General features: G+C 44.5%; 1 protein-coding gene across 1 annotated transcript; it reads left to right on the top strand.

The window, feature by feature from the left end:
• Nucleotides 1–2,660: 2,660 nt before the first annotated feature.
• Nucleotides 2,661–9,189, top strand: LOC310870680 (uncharacterized protein; the record flags this gene model as incomplete). The annotated part of the gene is made up of 3 exons (XM_083781949.1): nt 2,661–3,093; nt 7,935–8,240; nt 8,882–9,189. The coding sequence occupies 3 exons, from the start codon at nt 2,661–2,663 to the stop codon at nt 9,058–9,060; spliced, it is 918 nt and encodes a 305-aa protein (XP_083638075.1). The 3' UTR covers nt 9,061–9,189.
• Nucleotides 9,190–20,116: the final 10,927 nt, after the last annotated feature.

Here is a 20,116-nt window from a genome sequence, read left to right as displayed (position 1 = left end):
TACAATAATCATACAATTTTCAGTCAAAACGCCTCAACTTTGTCATATGATGACACAGATGTTCGGTGGTCAGCTGAAGAGGAAGTGTGTCATACAAAGAATGCAGCCTCCGACGTCTTTTCAAAACCCCAAAGCAGAAGTGAAATCTAAAAAATGGCATATATACAGTATAGTCTTTGTGTTCATGAGGTTCTACTATGGGTCTATTTTATTTTATTGTTTTTTTTTTTGTTTAGTTTTCTGTTTCATTTATCGTTAATTTCATTTCTGAAAAAAGGCTCCAGAGGTGCCCAGCCCACATGGACTTATAGGGAACACCAATACAAAACATTGCTTCACTATTGCATACATAAGTGTACTTCCCTATACTCCCCTAAACTTGAACATGATTTGGTGGCAGCTTAGCTCTGAACATACATTACCCACTTCAACCCTATATACACAGTACATTTCAGCCATTTGAGTCACCGAGTGGCGCGCTACGAGCTTGTAGGTCTGCTATTTTTCGAAAAATCTGAAAAATGCTGCACAAATCTTTGAATATATATTCTTTCAGAAGACTTTTTGTTTTGTTTTGTTTTTTGACGTTGGGCCTAAATGGGTTAAAAGCGTGACAGAACCAGTGGTGTACGGAAGCATAATTTAGAATAAAAGTACTTCCACACTATTAGAGAGAAGTTGTGGTTTGACAGGACCTAGTTGTTGTTGTTGCATTCGTGAGAACAGAAGGGCACACACTGTACTGTACTGTACGGTAGTTCTTCCTTTTCACACAGAGCAGCCTCGGGCACGTTGACAATGTCTGCCTTCATGGTAGAGGGACTGCTCATCTGCATAGCAGCTTCAGGTATTATCAACTTATATTGGAGAATTCAATTCCCAATGTGACCAGATCTTGACTGAGAGCATTTCACCAAAATGAGTTAATAGCACAGGCAGACTCTTCACATACTAGAGCTGTGAGCATGTCTGAAATAAGTGTCAGAGCTGAAATCGACATGTAATATGAAATAAATGCTTAAACATGTAGCTATAGGTGTAATGTTAGAGACCACAGAAGACATGTAAATATGAAATAAATGCTTAAACATGTAGCTATAGGTGTAATGTTAGAGACCACAGAAGACATGTAAATATGAAATAAATGCCCAAACATGTAGCTAGGTGCAATGTTAGAGACCACAGACGACATGTACATATGAAATAAATGCTTAAACATGTAGCTATAGGTGTAATGTTAGAGTCCACAGAAGACATGTAAATATGAAATAAATGCTTAAACATGTAGCTAGGTGTAATGTTAGAGACCACAGAAGACATGTAAATATGAAATAAATGCTTAAACATGTAGCTAGGTGTAATGTTAGAGACCACAGAAGTGAACCTTTCAAGCCTGTTTTCTCAACTTGCTGTTTCTCTGCAAGATATTATACTCAATAAGCCATATCTCCAACACTGGTGGGTCAAACTGAACAACCAATATGTCAATTTGAAGCTAGTTTCCATGCTTTCATACTGTATGACATGAAAAAATCCTCAGTCAAATTTAGTCACGGTGACGTTTTTGTTATGTAAAGCGACTTTGACTATTTAGAAAAACATGTATTTATTCTTCTTATTATTGATACATTTGAACTATTGTTGAAACCATAGTTACATTATTTCTCATCAGCTGAAATTCAGGACATTATATGACGGAGTTGTGATGTTTTGGACAACACTAATGTTTATATATTTACACTGTCTAATACATTATAACATTTCATGTGTAATGTTATAATGTTGTCTGTAATAATTTCCAGTTGTGTCACAGTCTGGCAACGACTTTGATATCCATTACAGCATGTGGGATGATGATGATTATGATGCTTGGTCTGTCACGTCCTGTCCTAGGACGTACCACGCCTGGACCGCCGTCCCTACCTTTGCCCCTCTGTCGCCTCCCTTCCCCTGGCTGATTGTGAGACTGTGTCCACCTGTGCTTCTAAGCTGAAGAGACTTTTGTTAATGAGCATGGAGGTATATTAGGGACTCTGTGTTATTGGTTAGGTTGCTCAATTATAACACTGTGTGCCCAAGAGTGGGACTTTCTGTTATGTATGCCCTGGGAGGGTTTTCTGAGTTAAAATAAAGGTACTTGAGTGCAAGTCATTGTTTCCTGGATTATTCTGCATACGGGTCTTAATACTGAGGTGTTCCTGACAGTATAATTGAGCCATAAGATGGACCCAGCGGAATTCACTCAGTTACAAGGCGCGGTGGCGCTACAAGGACAGCTTTTGGGCCAACATGAGAACATTCTGGGTGAGATGAATGATCGCCTCGCTCAGCTTGTCGCCGCTGTTCAAAACCTCACCGTCGCTCCCCCCCCTCCCCGTGGGGTCCAGGTTGGACAGGCCGCGGCGGGCCTCCCCCCCATCGTAACACCCACAGAGCCGCGCGTCCCGCACCCAGAGAGGTTTAATGGGGGAGCGGATTGCCGTGGGTTTCTGACGCAGTGCTCCTTGGTTTTTCTTCTACAGCCATCTGCTTTCACTACGGATGGTGCCAAGGTAGCCTACATGATCACATTGTTATCGGGCCAAGCCCTTGCCTGGGCTAACGCCTTGATTGAGAGACAGTCACCTCTGTGCGGTGATTATGATCTGTTCGTCGAGGAAATGAAGAGGATATTCGACCGACGAGTTCGTGGCAGAGACGCGGCTACACGACTGCTTAATCTACAGCAAGGGCGCAACAGTGTGGCTGACTACGCTATCGAGTTCCGTGTGTTAGCAGCAGAGAGCGCCTGGACGGAGGCGGCATTGATTCCGACATTTCTTTCGGGACTCTCTGATGCTGTAAAGGACGAGCTGGTGTCTCGGGAGTTGCAAGAGGGCCTGGACTCTTTGGTATCGCTGGCTATCCAAGTGGACAATCGCATCCATGAACGCGGGAGAGAGAGAGACTGGTATCGTCCACCGTGGCCTGCTGAACGACGCCGGGAGATGCCGAGTGTTACCGAAGACCCCCGAGATGCTCTGATGACGTCAGCGGCTGAATCGTCTGCGCCCAGTGAACCGATGCAGCTGGGGAGCTTCAAGCTGTCTCCCGGTGAGAAAGAGAGGAGAATGAAGGATAAACTTTGTTTGTTTTGTGCCCAAATTGGTCATTTTTTTGCTGCTTGCCCTAAGAGAGAGAGGGTCTAGCCCTGCAGTTGTAGATGATTTCTTCCTTTTTTGAGTTTTTGTTTTGCCTTGTGGTGCAGTCTCTCACTATACTGTGTGTTCCTTCCCATCTGATTTTGTGACTGGTGTGTGTTTTGGATGGGTTCCCGAGTGTGTGTTGCTGGCGTGGTTGTTTGTGCTGCTTGCTGTTTAGTGTTCCTCTCCCCCCCCCCCCCCCCTGGGGTCGGCGATGACGAGATGCTGACAGGCTGCTGGGGTCTTCGTTCGGGAGTGGCGGTCCTCGCCTCGTCCTCCGTGTCTTGACTGAGGGGGGTCCGCACTCGGCAGCCTGCTTCCAGTCGTCGAGGACTCACCGCCGCCCAATCCCCCCCCCCCCCCCCGGTCCCCCTCGTCCTCCCTTCTCCCTGGCCCCGATGCTGGACACGGCCTTTCCCCTCTGCTCTCCCCTTCCTCTGTCCGGTGGGCTCCCGGCTCTTGTCGGTGGCAGGACGACTCCCACCTTCGCCGTGGTCGATGCCAGGGGGGTTCCTGTCATGCGGCCGTTGTCGGGGGTGCCATCCGGTCATGTCTGCTGGGCCCCGTGGTCTGGTTAACCGGCGCCAGGCAAAGTTCCCTGCCTTACCCCCCCTCCCCCCCACGAGGGTCCCGGACTCTGGTCTCCGGGCTGGTTCTGCCCCCCCTGTTCGTTCTCGGTCCTTGGGGAGCGGGCCTTTGAGGAGGGGGTGCTGTCACATCCTGTCCTAGGACGTACCACGCCTGGACCGCCGTCCCTACCTTTGCCCCTCTGTCGCCTCCCTTCCCCTGGCTGATTGTGAGACTGTGTCCACCTGTGCTTCTAAGCTGAAGAGACTTTTGTTAATGAGCATGGAGGTATATTAGGGACTCTGTGTTATTGGTTAGGTTGCTCAATTATAACACTGTGTGCCCAAGAGTGGGACTTTCTGTTATGTATGCCCTGGGAGGGTTTTCTGAGTTAAAATAAAGGTACTTGAGTGCAAGTCATTGTTTCCTGGATTATTCTGCATACGGGTCTTAATACTGAGGTGTTCCTGACATGGTCAAGTTGGTTTGGCACAGATCAAGGTAAGTCTCACAAGTTTCTCTTGTCTCTCTTGCTCTTGATCTGATCTTTATCCACCACGCATAAATTACAGAAACCTGTGTGTGTGTGTGTGTGTGTGTGTGTGTGTGTGTGTAGCCCATCACACACCGTCTGCGACCGCCGCGTGTCAAAACAGCCACCTCCATTATTTTCAATGAACCTATCGCACACCGGCGTGGTCCGACGCGTGTTGACGCCTCGCGCGCCGATAGAACCAGTTCTATTTTCCAGGCGGTGCCGCGCCGCATCGGACGGAGCCGGTGTGTGTTGGGCTTCAGTGTGTGTGTGCCTGTGTTGTTGAACACATACACAGCTTAACATTTGTCGACTAAAAAAATATGAAGAAAAACGTTCGTCGACTAGGTACCTCTTTTGACTGACTAAAAACTAAGCTATGACGACAATAACTAAGACTGTAATTGTCCACAAAATCAACTGTAGATTTCCAACATTTCAGATCACTAAAATAAGACTATAAATCTAAATGGCTAAAAAAAACTAAATCAAAAATCAACACAGCACCCGATGGCATCGAAAAGGAGTGTACAGTGCAGAGTGAGAATGCATTCAGTTCAGTGTTGTTTTCGTCGACTAAAACTAAGGCGAAAAATGTCCGTCGACTACCTATTTTCACTGACAAAAACAAATGAAAAACTAAATGAAAACTAAGCTACGATGACTAAAACCAAGACTAAATTCACTGACAATTTCGTAGACAAATAAAAACTAGACTAAAATGTTAGGAAGGGACTAGTGGACAAGAGATCCAGTAGAAGTCATTTTACACTTGGTTGCGTGCTAAAAATAGCTGATCTACAAGCTCGCAACGCGTCGCAACTAGACTAACACTAAGACATTCCAGGTGACTAAAAATGTGACTAAAACTAAATGAATTTCAGTCCAAAGACTATGACTAAACTAAAATAGAGATTTGCTGCCAAAAACAACACTGATTCAGTTCACAGCCAAAGCACCAAGAATGTCTGTCCATGAGACTGCAGTCAGTGAACCTCGGTGTCCGTGTTTCCTTGAAAGGACCCGTTGTTACAGCTCGGCAACAAGCTGTCGCTAAACCGCAGCAGCTGAAATTAGTCCTCACTTTCTCCCTTTTGGTTATTTCTTTTCTCCTTTTATTTACTCAGGGTAGTACAGCTGAGCATAAGTGCTCATTTTCAGCAACGCCCTGCACATACAGTAGAAACACACACATTAACAGATTCTATACATAGGACGTCTGAGAACGTCATAAGGACCCCGAAATATTAGTACTATTGACGTGTGAGGACGTCCTAGCGACGTCCCAGCGACGCGGGGCGAGATAAGAATATTCAGATTTTTTTTTTTTTTTTTTTTGGCATTTCGCTTTTCGCTTTCCGTATGCTAACGCTCTGTGCAACTATTAGCTTGTCATTGACTCCCATGTTAGCGCGGCGGAAAGAATGACTCGTATCTCCTAATCCAAGGCGCTCTCCGCGGTGATGAATGGATCGATATGCTGGCGCTTAATTTCTGCTCCTCATCCGTCTCTCCCGCAAAATATGAACGTTTTTTGGAGCGTAAAACAATATATTAAGATGATCGGGGATGTGAGGTCACTTAGTAAAGTCAACTTTTTTAGGCAAGTGTTTCCTGTTTCATGGCTTTCAAAGTAAAAGCGATCAGACAACTCTGGCACTCTATAGCCTTTAATTGAAGGCACTTCCTGTACTAAATGTGTTAAAACCTGGGAGCTGACCACTACAACCACATCACCACAGTCTGATACCATTGGCGACTATAAAGCAGCTCCACTGTTCAGTGCCTTGCTCGAGGGCACTTCAGCGGTGTTGGGGCGATCACACAATCACTTCCCGACAACCTGTCGGCAACAAGGGCGCTCCTCTAACCCTTAGGGCCCTTTTTTAACCCATTCTGAACGGGCACCCATTTTGGTGTTGGCATCATGTCATGCTTTATCTATTGAAAAATAGCAGATCTACAAGCTCATATCGCGCCACCGAGTGGCGCGATATGAGCTTGTAGGTCTGCTATTTTTTGAAAAATCGAAGAACGACTGACATTTTTTTAGAATCTGATCTCAGGTCAGAATGGGTTCATCAGACCAGTGTGTGTCCGGCGGAAACCTCGTATGAATCTGATCTCAGGTCAGAATGGGTTAAACCAGTCCCTTGACTTGGAAGTGCTCTCGGGAGGCTCCCTCGTCAGGAAGTGCCCCTCCAGCTGAATCAAGTTCCTTTGATTAGGGTGCTGGGTATAAAAAAATAACTGCACTCGCCCTCCTTGTTGCAGAAACAGTTAACAGACACCATTCGTTGCCATGGTTACCATCATGCCATTGCGTTACCTGTTATTTTGGTTGTATACGGTTATATTGCATTGCATCGTGTTGTGACATGTGGATTTCATAAATATCGACATTTAAAAGGAGTTACGGCGTGATTGTCAAAAGGACATTTCATATACATCCATGGTGTTTATAAATCATTTTGTTAAAAGGGTTTTTTGTGGCCCAGGCCGTGGCGTAACGGTCTGGGCACCGGACTGGTGGTCCAGTCGCAGTGTGCCGCGGGTTCGACTCCCGAGCCCGACACGGCCTTTACTGCATGTCATCCCCCCCCATCTCTCTCCCGTTTCCTGTCGGCCTACTGTCTGTCCCTTCAAGAATCAATGAAAGGGCGTAAGCCGCAAAAAAAAAAGAAAAAGAAAAAGGGTGTTTTGTTTGTGTGGTTTATTAAATGTATAGTTTTTTTCACGGTGGGGTAAATAAAGAGCCCTGTGAACATCAGACACGGACAGCACACAGGCTGGGATGGCTTAGGGTCGACGACAGAGTACAGCATCTTGCAATGGGTCTGGTCCACAAGATTCGATACACCACCAAGATACCCATGTACCTGTCTAAATACTTCCTTAAAGTAAACGAAGTCCACACTCACAACACCAGAGGGAGTGCAACAAACCATGTACAACCCAGATTCGGCACAAACAAGGGACTAAATTATTTTCGCTCCTATGCCACCAAAATGTGGAACGCCCTACCAACAGTCATTAAGACATGTGAATCCCTTGACTCCTTCAAAACCGCTCTCAAAGGGCACCTACGGATGGCTGCAATTTTAAACTGGCCCCCGTAAAATCTGAATCCCCCCCCCCCCCCACCGCCCCCTCCTTTTTCCCCTCACTGTATATGTTTCTTTTCCCTTTTTGCTTCCTTTATGATGAATTCCTGCTCTGTTCTTTAACTATATAGAAGTGTCTATTTGTACGTCTCTAAATGTTTTTGATGAATTGAACATGGTGAAGTTGAGTTTGTGCTTGAAATGTACTGTAATTCTGCAAACTGTTAACCCATTCTGACCGGGCACCCGTTTTGGTGTCAGCATCATGTTATGCTTTAGCCATTTAAAAATAGCAGATCTACAAGCTCATAGCGCGCCACCGAGTGGCGCGATACGAGCTTGTAGGTCTGCTATTTTTGAAAAATCGAAGAGCGACTGACATTTTTAGAATCTGATATCGGGTCAGAATGGGTTCATCAGACCAGTGTGTGTCCGGCGGAAACCTCGTATGAATCTGATCTTAGGTCAGAATGGGTTTAATAAATATTTCAATCAATCAATCAACACAACACCGATAGAAAACCCCCTCTTCCTGATTCTCCCCAGTGTCTCCAGTCAATCTGACCGTGGTGGTCCCAGGGTGGTCCAGCCCCGAGTCCTGTAACATCACAGCGACCTGCCGCAGCCAGGACTCCTATTCCGTCACCAACGCCTTTACATGTGACCTTTACAACAACGACACCCATCGCTGCTCCCAGCATGGAGGAGGACGACAGAGGTCAGAGGTCATGACCTCTGCCGGCCTCCTCTCCGTCTACATGTCTGAGGGGTCAGTCGTCTGTAACCATAGCAACCGGGTCAGCTGGACGAACGACACGAAGGAGATCAAACGCCTGTGTGAGCTGGATTCAGGTAAAACACAATCCTATATACAGGTTGAATGACTGTCTTGTCTAGACCAAAAATGGACAATGGACTGAGTCTAATGTTTGATTTGTCTGTCACTGAGCTAATCGGCATATGATGTTATGATGATAAGGGTTGGTAAAGTGCCCCTCACTTCACACGGGTGTGATTTATAAAAAAAACAGTAGTTACTAGTTACATTGAACAAGCTCGTAGCGCGCCACCGAGTGGCGCGCTACGAGCTTGTAGGTCTGCTATTTTTGAAAAATCGAAGAGCAACTGACATTTTTAGAATCTGATCTCAGGTCAGAATGGGGTTAATCAGACCAGTGTGTGTCCAGTGGAAACCTCGTATGAATCTGATCTCAGGTCAGAATGGGTTAAGTAAAAGGCCCCTTTCATGTCTATGTGTGCAACGTGCCTGTTGATTTTGTAAACAGCTTGAGTTATTTTTCCCACCCCTGACATCATCATCATTATCGTCATGATGTCACACCCCTGACATCATCATCATCATCATCATCATGATGTCACACCCCTGACATCATCATCATCATTATCGTCATGATGTCACACCCCTGACATCATCATCATCATCGTCATGATGTCACACCCCTGGCATCATCATCATGGTCATGATGTCACAGCGCTGCAGGCAGCGAGGCCGGCGTGGTACCGGAGCGTCTCTGTGTATCTGGTGAAGATGGTGGTGTTCTCCGTCTGCCTGGGTGCCATGGTGACCGCCGTCACCGTCCTCCACCTGCTGGAAGCAACGCTCCAACGACCAGGGGCGGAGCCTAGGGGGTGGCACAGGGGGGCACGCTAAAAGGGTTTCTTCCGCGGATTCGGGTTCTTGGAAACGCCCCCCAGCCACTGCGTTAGTTTGACTGAGGTTAGGTTTAGGTATAGTTTTACTGAGGTTAGGTTTAGGTATAGTTTACTGAGGTTAGGTTTAGGTATAGTTTTACTGAGGTTAAGGTTAGGGTTAGGTTTAGGTATAGTTTACTGAGGTTAGGTTTAGGTATAGTTTTACTGAGGTTAAGGTTAGGGTTAGGTTTAGGTATAGTTTTACTGAGGTTAAGGTTAGGGTTAGGTTTAGGTATAGTTTTACTGAGGTTAAGGTTAGTGTTAGGTTTAGGTATAGTTTTACTGGGGTTAAGGTTAGGGTTAGGGTTAGGTTTAGGTATAGTTTTACTGAGGTTAAGGTTAGGGTTAGGTTTAGGTATAGTTTTACTGAGGTTAAGGTTAGGGTTAGGTTTAGGTATAGTTTTGCTGAGGTTAAGGTTAGGGTTAGGTTTAGGTATAGTTTAACTGAGGTTAAGGTTAGGGTTAAGTTTAGGTGTAGGCTGTCAATCACAGCGACTGGCCAGTCACAGCGCACCATTTACTCAAACCCGAGGCAGAAACCATATTAGCGGGGGGCACTGGCCCCCCTTGTAATCTGATTGGCCACCCCGTGTGCCCCCCCCCCCCCCCCCCCCATTTCCATTGGCTCTGATTGTCAATCATCGTCAGCTACACTTCGTTGCCAAATTTGCTTTTTGTAAGCGACTTCGTTTGTTTTACATCTCTTAATCAACATGAGTTAAGACTCACTTCACACGGTTGTGATCAGTGTCAATATGTAATCCTGGGGTGCTAGACTCCCTCTGCCAACGCGGGGAGAGCAACAAATTGACCTCATGCTTCCGTCTCGTCCAAGCCGTTTCTTATCACCTGACAGATGGGAGTTTCCCCGGTTGGATGTATAGCGTGTAGAATGAACACATTGTCCAAACAGTTCCTTCCCCCTCCACCAGGGGGAGGCAGTAGAGAGGTCTGAGAGGCTAATATTATGTAGGGAGATTTGCAGCCTCAATATTTATTTTGTTGGCACGGCTTTATTATGAGATTACTGTTCATCATGTTTCTTTCTTTCTTTGGCTTAAGTTTTTCTGTAAAACAAAAACGTCATTCGAACCACCTCAGAATTAAAAACAAAATATGACATTTTTGCAAAGTATTGTCTAGTTACTAGACTCTAGTACTAGCAAATACTGTATGTTCTGCGGCCTGTGGGTCAAATGTCTTAGAAACAGACATGTTGTGACATGACTGAGGCGAAGCAGGGAATCACAGCTTCAAATTGACATATTGGTTGTTCAGTTTGACCCACCCGTTTTTTGGAGATATGGCTTATAGAGTAATAATGTCTTTATTTGGAGATATGGCTTATAGAGTAATAATGTCTTTATTTGGAGATATGGCTTATAGAGTAATAATGTCTTTATTTGGAGATATGGGCTTATAGAGTAATAATGTCTTGCAGAGAAACAGCGAGTTGAGAAAACAGGCTTGAAAGGTTCACTTCTGCTACACATTTAACCCATTCTGACCTGAGATCAGATTCATACGAGGTTTCCGCCGGACACACACTGGTCTGATGAACCCATTCTGACCTGAGATCAGATTCTAAAAATGTCAGTCGCTCTTCGATTTTTCAAAAATAGCAGACCTACAAGCTCGTATCGCGCCACTCGGTGGCGCGATATGAGCTTGTAGATCTGCTATTTTTAAATAGCTAAAGCATAACATGATGCTGACACCAAAATGGGTGCCCGGTCAGAATGGGTTAAGCATTTATTTCATATTTACAGCCCTGACATTTATTTCAGACATGCTCTAGTATGTGTGAAGAGCCTGCCTGTGCCATTAACTAATTTTGGATTAAAATAAATAAAGAGTTTTTCTCCTCTCCTGAACAGTTAATCCATTTAGGCCTGACCTTCTTCTAAAGTTTTCTGAAATAAATATTTTCACGATTTTTCGAAAATAGCAGATCTACAAGCTCATAGCGCGCCACTCGGTTGCGCGCTATGAGCTTGTAGGTCTGCTATTTTTCAATAGCTAAATTATAACATAATGTTTAAAACACCAAAAGTGGTTCCCGACCCAAAAAATGGGTTAAGCCCTATAAACACAGCAAAGTGTGCACCATGAAACTCCTTGGGGTCCAAACGGTTGCAAGGAGTTAAAGGTACTCAACCAGAGGAAGTCCTTATGATCTAGTTCCCCCCCAGTTTCAGGACACTCATGGGAAAAAATGCTTTTTTTCTACGCAGCCACTACTCTGTGGAATGCACTCCCTCCAGCCCTGAAATCCCTCAATTCTATTGCAATATTTAGGAAAGACCTGAAATCATGGCTCCATCTATACACACTCACTGGTCATAGTTAGCTTCCGACCCTGGATAGCCCATCTCCCATGCTCAGGACCATTCTCTCAGGGTACCTCTTGTCCTATGTATACAGTATAGCTCCCAGCCTTATATATAAGGATTATTTATGATATGTTCCATGGTTGTTTTGTCTGTACAGTATGTATGTGTATAGTTTCATGTTTCAAAGTGGACCACAATGGAAACAAGCGAAGGGTTTTTTGTGTCTAAGTCCATTTGGCGTTTTTTTTTTTTAATGATGTCAATTTCTGTAATTGTCTTAAACTGCCAATAAAGTATTCTATCTATCTACGCTATAAAACCGTCTCGACCCTTTGGTGTGGTTCTCGGGGCCATTGAATTCCATGCGTTGAATCACTAGGGTCAACGTATTATTATTATTATTATTATTATTATTTATCCAAGCGTCTGTCCTCCTGCACCATGGCGAGCTGGATGGGTCACATGGGCACATGTCACACAATGCCCTCCCCCATCACTCAAAACAAACAAATCACTGGCTTCCTTCAAGACAGGCCTAAAAATGCACCTGTCAGCAGGTCAAAGGGAGAGGAGGTGATCGCCTCTGCAGCCTCTTTGTGCGAATAATAATCCCCTTCCGATTAACCTTCGGCCCCAACCTGTGCATACTGTATATATTCCATGTTTAGAGGAAATGTACATGTTGCTTTAAATTATTATTGTTATATCACTTACTGTTACTACATGTGTTAACTTATTATTCATGTCATGTGTGAGTGGATATAGGACCCGAATGGAAACAAGGTCGCAATTAAGGTCTTTCTTCGGTGAAATCCTTTTTTGGACAAAAATGCCTGACTGTACAGTACATTGTGCTGTTTGCATTTATGTTGCCTAATATAATATTCAATCAAAAAAAAAAAAGTGGGACCAAAATATGCGTCCACGTCACATTGTGTTCGTCATATAGGCCATCGTCTGATTCATGAAAAAAAAAATATATATATATACAAGCCTACGATGTGCCGCCACACAACAAATTAATAGGGAAAACTCCAAACCTAACTCCTAAACCCATCCTGTAAATGCCTAATCCTGACACTAACCCCTGCACGCTCTTAAATATAATTTAAAAAATAAAGGAACGATTTATCTTGTGAAGATACCGGGACAATAATGGTCTTCACAATGTCCTCGCGAGAATAGTAATACAAGTGTGCGTGCAAGTACAAGTGTGCACACACACACACACACACACACACACACACACACACACACACACACACACCCCTATTAGGCCTGCCTGCTGTATGAATCCATCAAGCGTAAAGATAATTAACTGGGCCATGAGATAAGGAAGAGTTTAATATCACATTATGCTCACTCACCTGCCTCCAACTCCGTTTAATCAGTGAAGGCTGAGCGCCATTCTGCGTCCGTTTGACGACTACTACTACTATAGCTAGCTATATATATATATATATATATATATATATATATATATATATATATATATATATCGTGTTGTGTTTATAGCAGACTCCTCACTCAAATGCACTTGCAGTTTTGGCAACTCAAAAGCAAACCAAACATGCCCCAACATTGTATTTACCTGACATAGTGATGTCAACCCCCTTACCCCTGTGTCGGATCGGTGGTTAGACTGCCATAGAGTCAACCCCCTTACCCCTGTGTGGGATCGGTGGTTAGACTGCCATAGAGTCAACCCCCTTACCCCTGTGTGGGATCGGTGGTTAGACTGCCATAGTGTCAACCCCTTACCCCTGTGTGGGATCGGTGGTTAGACTGCCATAGTGTCAACCCCTTACCCCTGTGTGGGATCGGTGGTTAGACTGGCATAGTGTCAACCCCCTTACCCCTGTGTGGGATCGGTGGTTAGACTGCCATAGTGTCAACCCCTTACCCCTGTGTGGGATCGGTGGTTAGACTGCCATAGTGTCAACCCCTTACCCCTGTGTGGGATCGGTGGTTAGACTGCCATAGTGTCAACCCCTTACCCCTGTGTGGGATCGGTGGTTAGACTGGCATAGTGTCAACCCCTTACCCCTGTGTGGGATCGGTGGTTAGACTGGCATAGTGCCAACCCCCTTACCCCTGTGTCGGATCGGTGGTTAGACTGCCATAGTGTCAACCCCCTTACCCCTGTGTCGGATCGGTGGTTAGACTGCCATAGTGTCAACCCCCTTACCCCTGTGTGGGATCGGTGGTTAGACTGCCATAGTGTCAACCCCTTACCCCTGTGTGGGATCGGTGGTTAGACTGGCATAGTGCCAACCCCCTTACCCCTGTGTGGGATCGGTGGTTAGACTGCCATAGTGTCAACCCCTTACCCCTGTGTGGGATCGGTGGTTAGACTGGCATAGTGTCAACCCCCTTACCCCTGTGTGGGATCAGTGGTTAGACTGGCATAGTGTCAACCCCTTTACCCCTGTGTCGGATCGGTGGTTAGACTGGCATAGTGCCAACCCCCTTACCCCTGTGTCGGATCGGTGGTTAGACTGCCATAGTGTCAACCCCCTTACCCCTGTGTCGGATCGGTGGTTAGACTGGCATAGTGTCAACCCCTTACCCCTGTGTCGGATCGGTGGTTATACTGGCATAGTGCCAACCCCCTTACCTCTGTGTGGGATCGGTGGTTAGACTGGCATAGAGTCAACTCCTTACCCCTGTGTCGGATCAGTGGTTAGACTGGCATAGTGTCAACCCCTTCCTTACCCCTGTGTCGGATCAGTGGTTAGACTGGCATAGTGTAAACCCCTTACCCCTGTGTCGGATCAGTGGTTAGACTGGCATAGTGTAAACCCCTTACCCCTGTGTCGGATCAGTGGTTAGACTGGCATAGTGTCAACCCCTTTACCCCAGTGTCGGATCAGTGGTTAGACTGGCATATTCACCGATACCCGATATGACAAATAAGGGCCGATCCGATACTTTACCGATACAGTATCGGGACATCTCTACAACTAAATAAAATAATTCTGTCAAAATCAACACTAGATATTTAAACGTATACGTATAGTTGATGAATTGGATACATAGACCGCAAATGGAAACTTTTTTTTTGGGTGTAATCCTTTTAGGAAAAGTGTTTGACTGTACTCATACTGTTTTAAATTTCTATCTAGTACAATATTCAATCAATCAAATATGGAACAAAGGCATTTTTCTTTTTCCCAGCCTCCTGCTCTTATAGGGCCGACAGCTACAAAAAAACCTGCTCGTCCTAAGATGGAAGCCTCCACATGGATCCTCTCATTAATGGACATGATCTCTCTGGAACTCTCTATAGCTCCATCCAATGGGGCACAAGAACACACACTTGACATCTTATCCACAGCATTAGGAAAACTTAAATCATGCCAACATATCTACTTGGGATCTCGATGACTGTTATTTTCTTTTCTTCTTTTCTTTTACTTTTTCCAATGGTACCTGTCTTGCATATTTATTTTTTTTGCTGTATTGTAAAAAAAAATTAATCTGTTCGCTGTTCAACCTGTGGGGTGGGGGAAACCCTTTTTTTAATAAAGACTTGATCACAAAAAAGAAAAAAAAAAGGCATTTGTCATTCTAGCCGTGGTGGGGACCGGCCGCTGTACGTTAGGGAAAGTACCGCACTACATAATGAGGAAATTAGAAGAACTGTGGGCGACATCCATTACAGATCAATTTCAATTTACAATTTAGGCATTTAGCAGACGCTCTTAATCCAGAGCGACTTACATTAAGCAAGAACCAAAAAGCATGGGAATACATCATATAAAAGCATTTATCATGAAACATGCGTAAGCTAAGAAAGTAACAGTGGAATATCTACATATATAATGAAACTATACATATATACTACTATGCTATACATATGTGACACATTTTAAGAGCCCACTTGGTTTTACTAAGTGTCCACTCAAGTCATTCTATGCAGTTGACAGCTAACCTAGTGGGGGGAGTGGTTAGTGAATGGGGGGGGGGAGTGTTTATGCAAGTATCTAGGGGTGGAGACAAGTATCCATTGTCACACCCATTCCAGGCCTCAGAGATGCTAAATACTTTGAAATCTTAGAATGGCAAATTATGTACTTTGGTGTTTACAGTTCAACAAGTTTCAAATGGTCATATCTTCTTCATTTCCCCCCCAATTTCAATGAGCAATACATCATATGAAAGGTTACAGTGTGCAGTTTCATAATATGTAAAGAACTGAAAAATGACCATGGCCCCCTTGTATATTAAATCACTGGCACTGGTCACATTATGTACTATGGCGTGCTATGACTACATACAATGCAATTATAGTGCTGTCTACATAACATGCTATAAGTCTGTGTCAAATGCTATCTAAGATCCACATGCAGTGCTCGCGCGACAGACAGGCCTATCCACTGACGCCAACAAGACGAGAGGGGAGAGAGAGAGAGAAATCAAGAATTCTCATCACTTCTTTGGAAGAGATGAGGATAAATTGGAGTATACGGGGTTGAGGGATAGGATCCGTTTCACAAGGGAAGGCATGCTGTTAAACGCGATAAAAAGGGTGTGAAGGCGTTTCCACGCTGCAGCGAGAACTAGAAGTACCCCCGAAGGAGGAATCAGAAATAAAAGGTCGATAGGTGGCCCGAGCAGGGGGTTGAGATTATCAGAACTTAAGACAGCTCGTCAATCGGCCCCCGCCAGCTCCACCAGGAATATTCCACCAGGAATACACAGGATCTAGGACTAGTTAAGATTCACACGGTTCTTTCAGGTAATGAAATGTTGGCTATAAGACTATACGGTCCAGTTCTATAGGGAACACAGATTATTTATTATTTCCACAACAACAACAACAAATCTAAGGTATATTTATTATGATAGTTATATTTTTGTCCCACGATTTTGCAGCCCATTTCTTTCATCCTGCAGTGTCAATTAATTAATGTAATCCTGGGCGCTACACCTCCTCTGCCAACCTGGGGGGGGGGGGGGGGGGGGGGGACTGATCTCATGGTTCCGTCTGAGTATGAGGAGTCCATGCTGCTTCTTTTCACCTGACAGGGGGGGGGGGGGGGGGGGGGGGTTTCCCCGGACAGACATAGCGCGTGGAAGGAACACGTTATTCCGACCAGTTCCTTTTCCCTCCATCAGGCGCCCCGGCTGGCCAGGGGGAGGTTGGAACATAATATGTTGAACTATATTACTATATTTATATTATAGTTCAATGTTGAAAATCTCCCCCTCTCTCTCTCTCTCCCCCTCTCTCTTTCTCTCTCAAAAGGAGTCATGTTTGCTTAGATTCGATTAGTGAGCAAAACAGAGAACGCAAACACAGAAAACAAAATCATTAAAATAATATGAATAATGTATTTTTTAAATATTGTATTAGAGCAGATGGAAGAGCAACAAAAAGATGAGCATTGTTTATTAAAAAATAGAAAAAAGATGAACATGCAGGCTGATGATGCAACACCTCAGTGTTTTGCTTCTATTAAAACCCATTTAGGACTGAGGCCTAAAAAAAACAAAAGTCTTCTAAATCACGACAGTTTTCTGAAAAACCTCATGTTTCTCAATCAGTGGTTCTCAAACTATTTCATGCCAAGGACCCCAAAAATTATATGTAATCGGCCGCCGACTCCCATCTGAAAATATGTTGTTTCAGGGACCCCCCGGAAGCAAAGATTTGAGTTAAAAAACGTTCGCTCTGATAGAATATAATTCAAAGATTTGCGATTTTTTAGCTAAAGTATAACGTAATTCTTAAAACACCAAAAGAGGTTCGCGTTCTGAACGGGTTAATTAAGGCCCTCTCCCTCCTCTGTCTCCATCTCAGAGATGAAGCTAGATCAGGGGTGGCCAACTGGCGCCCCGGGGGCCACATGCGGCCCCCATACCTTCACTTGATGCGGCCCGTGTGTTAATATCAGAATACTGATACAGTACTGACTTCAGCTGTTTACAATTCCAAACCCGCTTTCATTTCTTCATGACTAGTATTAAATGACTATAGTACTTATTGTTATTGTCTTTTTGTGTCCAATGTAGTTATGTTAACAGTTCATAAAGTTAACATCATTCAATAAAAAAAAGGTAACTTTTCAGGATTCCAATTCAAAAATAGCAAAAAATAGCCGATCTACAAGCTCAAAACGCGTCGTACGTGCACTGTACGTGGCCCCTCTGGAGTGAGTGTGGAAATATATTGGCCCTCGCCATCGTCAAAGTTGCCCACCGCTGAGCTACAGATGAAGATTTCAAACAGCTACCGATGTGACGAGACAGAATAAATATAGTATATAATTATGTCTGTGAGATGAAGGCCGAGTGAGTGAAAGAGGTAAAGAGTCCATAAAAAAGGAAAGGCGTTACATTTTCTTCATAAGAAAAAAAAATCCATTCCACCACGTTCTATTTTAAAGCTACATTTCATGCACATATACATATAAACCCACGGTATGAGTGCATAAGCGTCACCCTATATATATATATATATATATATATATATATAAGATGATAATATGCTCTGGTTGATGCAGTGAATGACTAACTGTAGTGTGAGTTTCTCTCTATACAAAACCTCTGACATTCAACTCTTGACTTCAATAAATCACACACCCCGCAACGCAGCGAGCAGTCCTTTATTCTCCGTACATGTGAGCAAATTGACAGCCTCTCTTGTTAGTCTGTTGGAACCCACGCTGGCTTCTCTGTTCCGAGGGGAGACGATAGGATACACAAGTACAACTTTTCTTGAAGTGAATTACTGTTTTTTTTAGAGAGACCACCACCATGCCCAGCTGTGCAGGCAGGGCTATATTATATATATATATATATATATATATATATATATATATATATATATATATATATATATATATAATATTTATAGACCCAGGATTCATACTAGCTGACATACAGCCAGTTCTATATCAGTGGTTCCCGAACTTTGTCAGGTCAAGTACCCCCAACTTTTGTCCCACTGTTTGGTTGGTCTGCTCAGCTAATTGTCTTTCTGTTTGGATTTGTATATATGCTGCTCTGACAGTGTTGGATACTTTTTTGTGTTTGAACTATTGATGTTTTTGTGTGCTGTAATAGTCCATGCTGTGCTGCACTTCGGTCGGGTTGTTTTTAAAATGTGCAACAAAGATGGTGTTTGTTCAACAAGCAACTTCAACTCGCATCACAGATTTTCACAAGTACAACAGTGGGTTAGATAGATAGATAGATGGATAGATGGATAGATGGATAGATGGATAGATGGATAGATGGATAGATAGATAGATGTGGTGTACTGTTCCCTTTGGCTCAGCGTACTGCTCAGCCCAGTCTCCTGTTCCCTTTGTCTCAGCGTATACTGCTCAGCCCAGTCTCCTGTTCCCTTTGTCTCAGCGTACTGCTCAGGCCAGTCTCCTGTTCCCTTTGGCTCAGCGTATACTGCTCGGCCCAGTCTCCTGTTCCCTTTGTCTCAGCGTACTGCTCAGCCCAGTCTCCTGTTCCCTTTGGCTCAGCGTATACTGCTCAGTCCAGTCTCCTGTTCCCTTTGGCTCAGCGTACTGCTCAGCCCAGTCTCCTGTTCCCTTTGGCTCAGCGTACTGCTCAGTCCAGTCTCCTGTTCCCTTTGGCTCAGCGTACTGCTCAGCCCAGTCTCCTGTTCCCTTTGTCTCAGCGTACTGCTCAGCCCAGTCTCCTGTTCCCTTTGGCTCAGCGTACTGCTCAGCCCAGTCTCCTGTTCCCTTTGGGTCAGCGTACTGCTCAGCCCAGTCTCCTGTTCCCTTTGGCTCAGCGTATACTGCTCAGCCCAGTCTCCTGTTCCCTTTGGCTCAGCGTATACTGCTCGGTCCAGTCTCCTGTTCCCTTTGGCTCAGCGTACTGCCTCCTGGGGTTGTGGAGGTGCAGTTTGTTTGCCTTTCTTAACCCATTCTGACCTGAGATCAGATTAAAAAAATGTCTTCTACATCCCGACAGTTTTCTGAAAAAGCTATGCTTTAGCTATTTAAAAATAGCAGATCTACAAGCTCGTAGCGCGCCACCGAGTGGCGCGCTATGAGCTTGTAGGTCTGCTATTTTTTGAAAAATCGAAGAACGACTGACATTTTTTATTAGAATCTGATCTCAGGTCAGAATGGGGTTAATCAGACCAATGTGTGTCCAGTGGAAACCTTCGTATGAATCTGATCTCAGGTCAGAATGGGTTAAAGTATTGAACTGCCACTGCAGCGTGTCAGGCCAATCAGTCTCTTTGGCACCGTCCTGAGTGCTAATTTAACACTTCAATTAACAACACCCAGGATTTTTATTTTCTTTGCGGTGTGCGCGCGCGCGCGCGCGCGCGCGCGCGCGCGTGCGTGTGTGTGTGTGCGTGCGTGCGTGCGTGGAGCGTCGACGGGTCTATATTACGGGGTTGTCCTTTTATCCCATTCTGACCTGAGATCAGATTCTAAAAATGTCTTCTACATCCTGACAGTTTTCCATTCTGACCTGAGATCAGATTCTAAAAAATGTCTTCTACATCCTGACAGTTTTCATTCTGACCTGAGATCAGATTCTAAAAAATGTCTTCTACATCCTGACAGTTTTCATTCTGACCTGAGATCAGATTCTAAAAAATGTCTTCTACATCCTGACAGTTTTCATTCTGACCTGAGATTAGATTCTAAAAAATGTCTTCTACATCCTGACAGTTTTCATTCTGACCTGAGATCAGAT

Source organism: Protomyctophum parallelum, assembly GCF_964188405.1.
Source record: "Protomyctophum parallelum genome assembly, chromosome: 14".
Classification (NCBI taxonomy): Eukaryota; Metazoa; Chordata; class Actinopteri; order Myctophiformes; family Myctophidae; genus Protomyctophum; species Protomyctophum parallelum.
The sequence above is the reverse complement of the archived record's forward strand: the minus strand, read 5'-3'. Positions and strand labels throughout refer to the sequence as shown.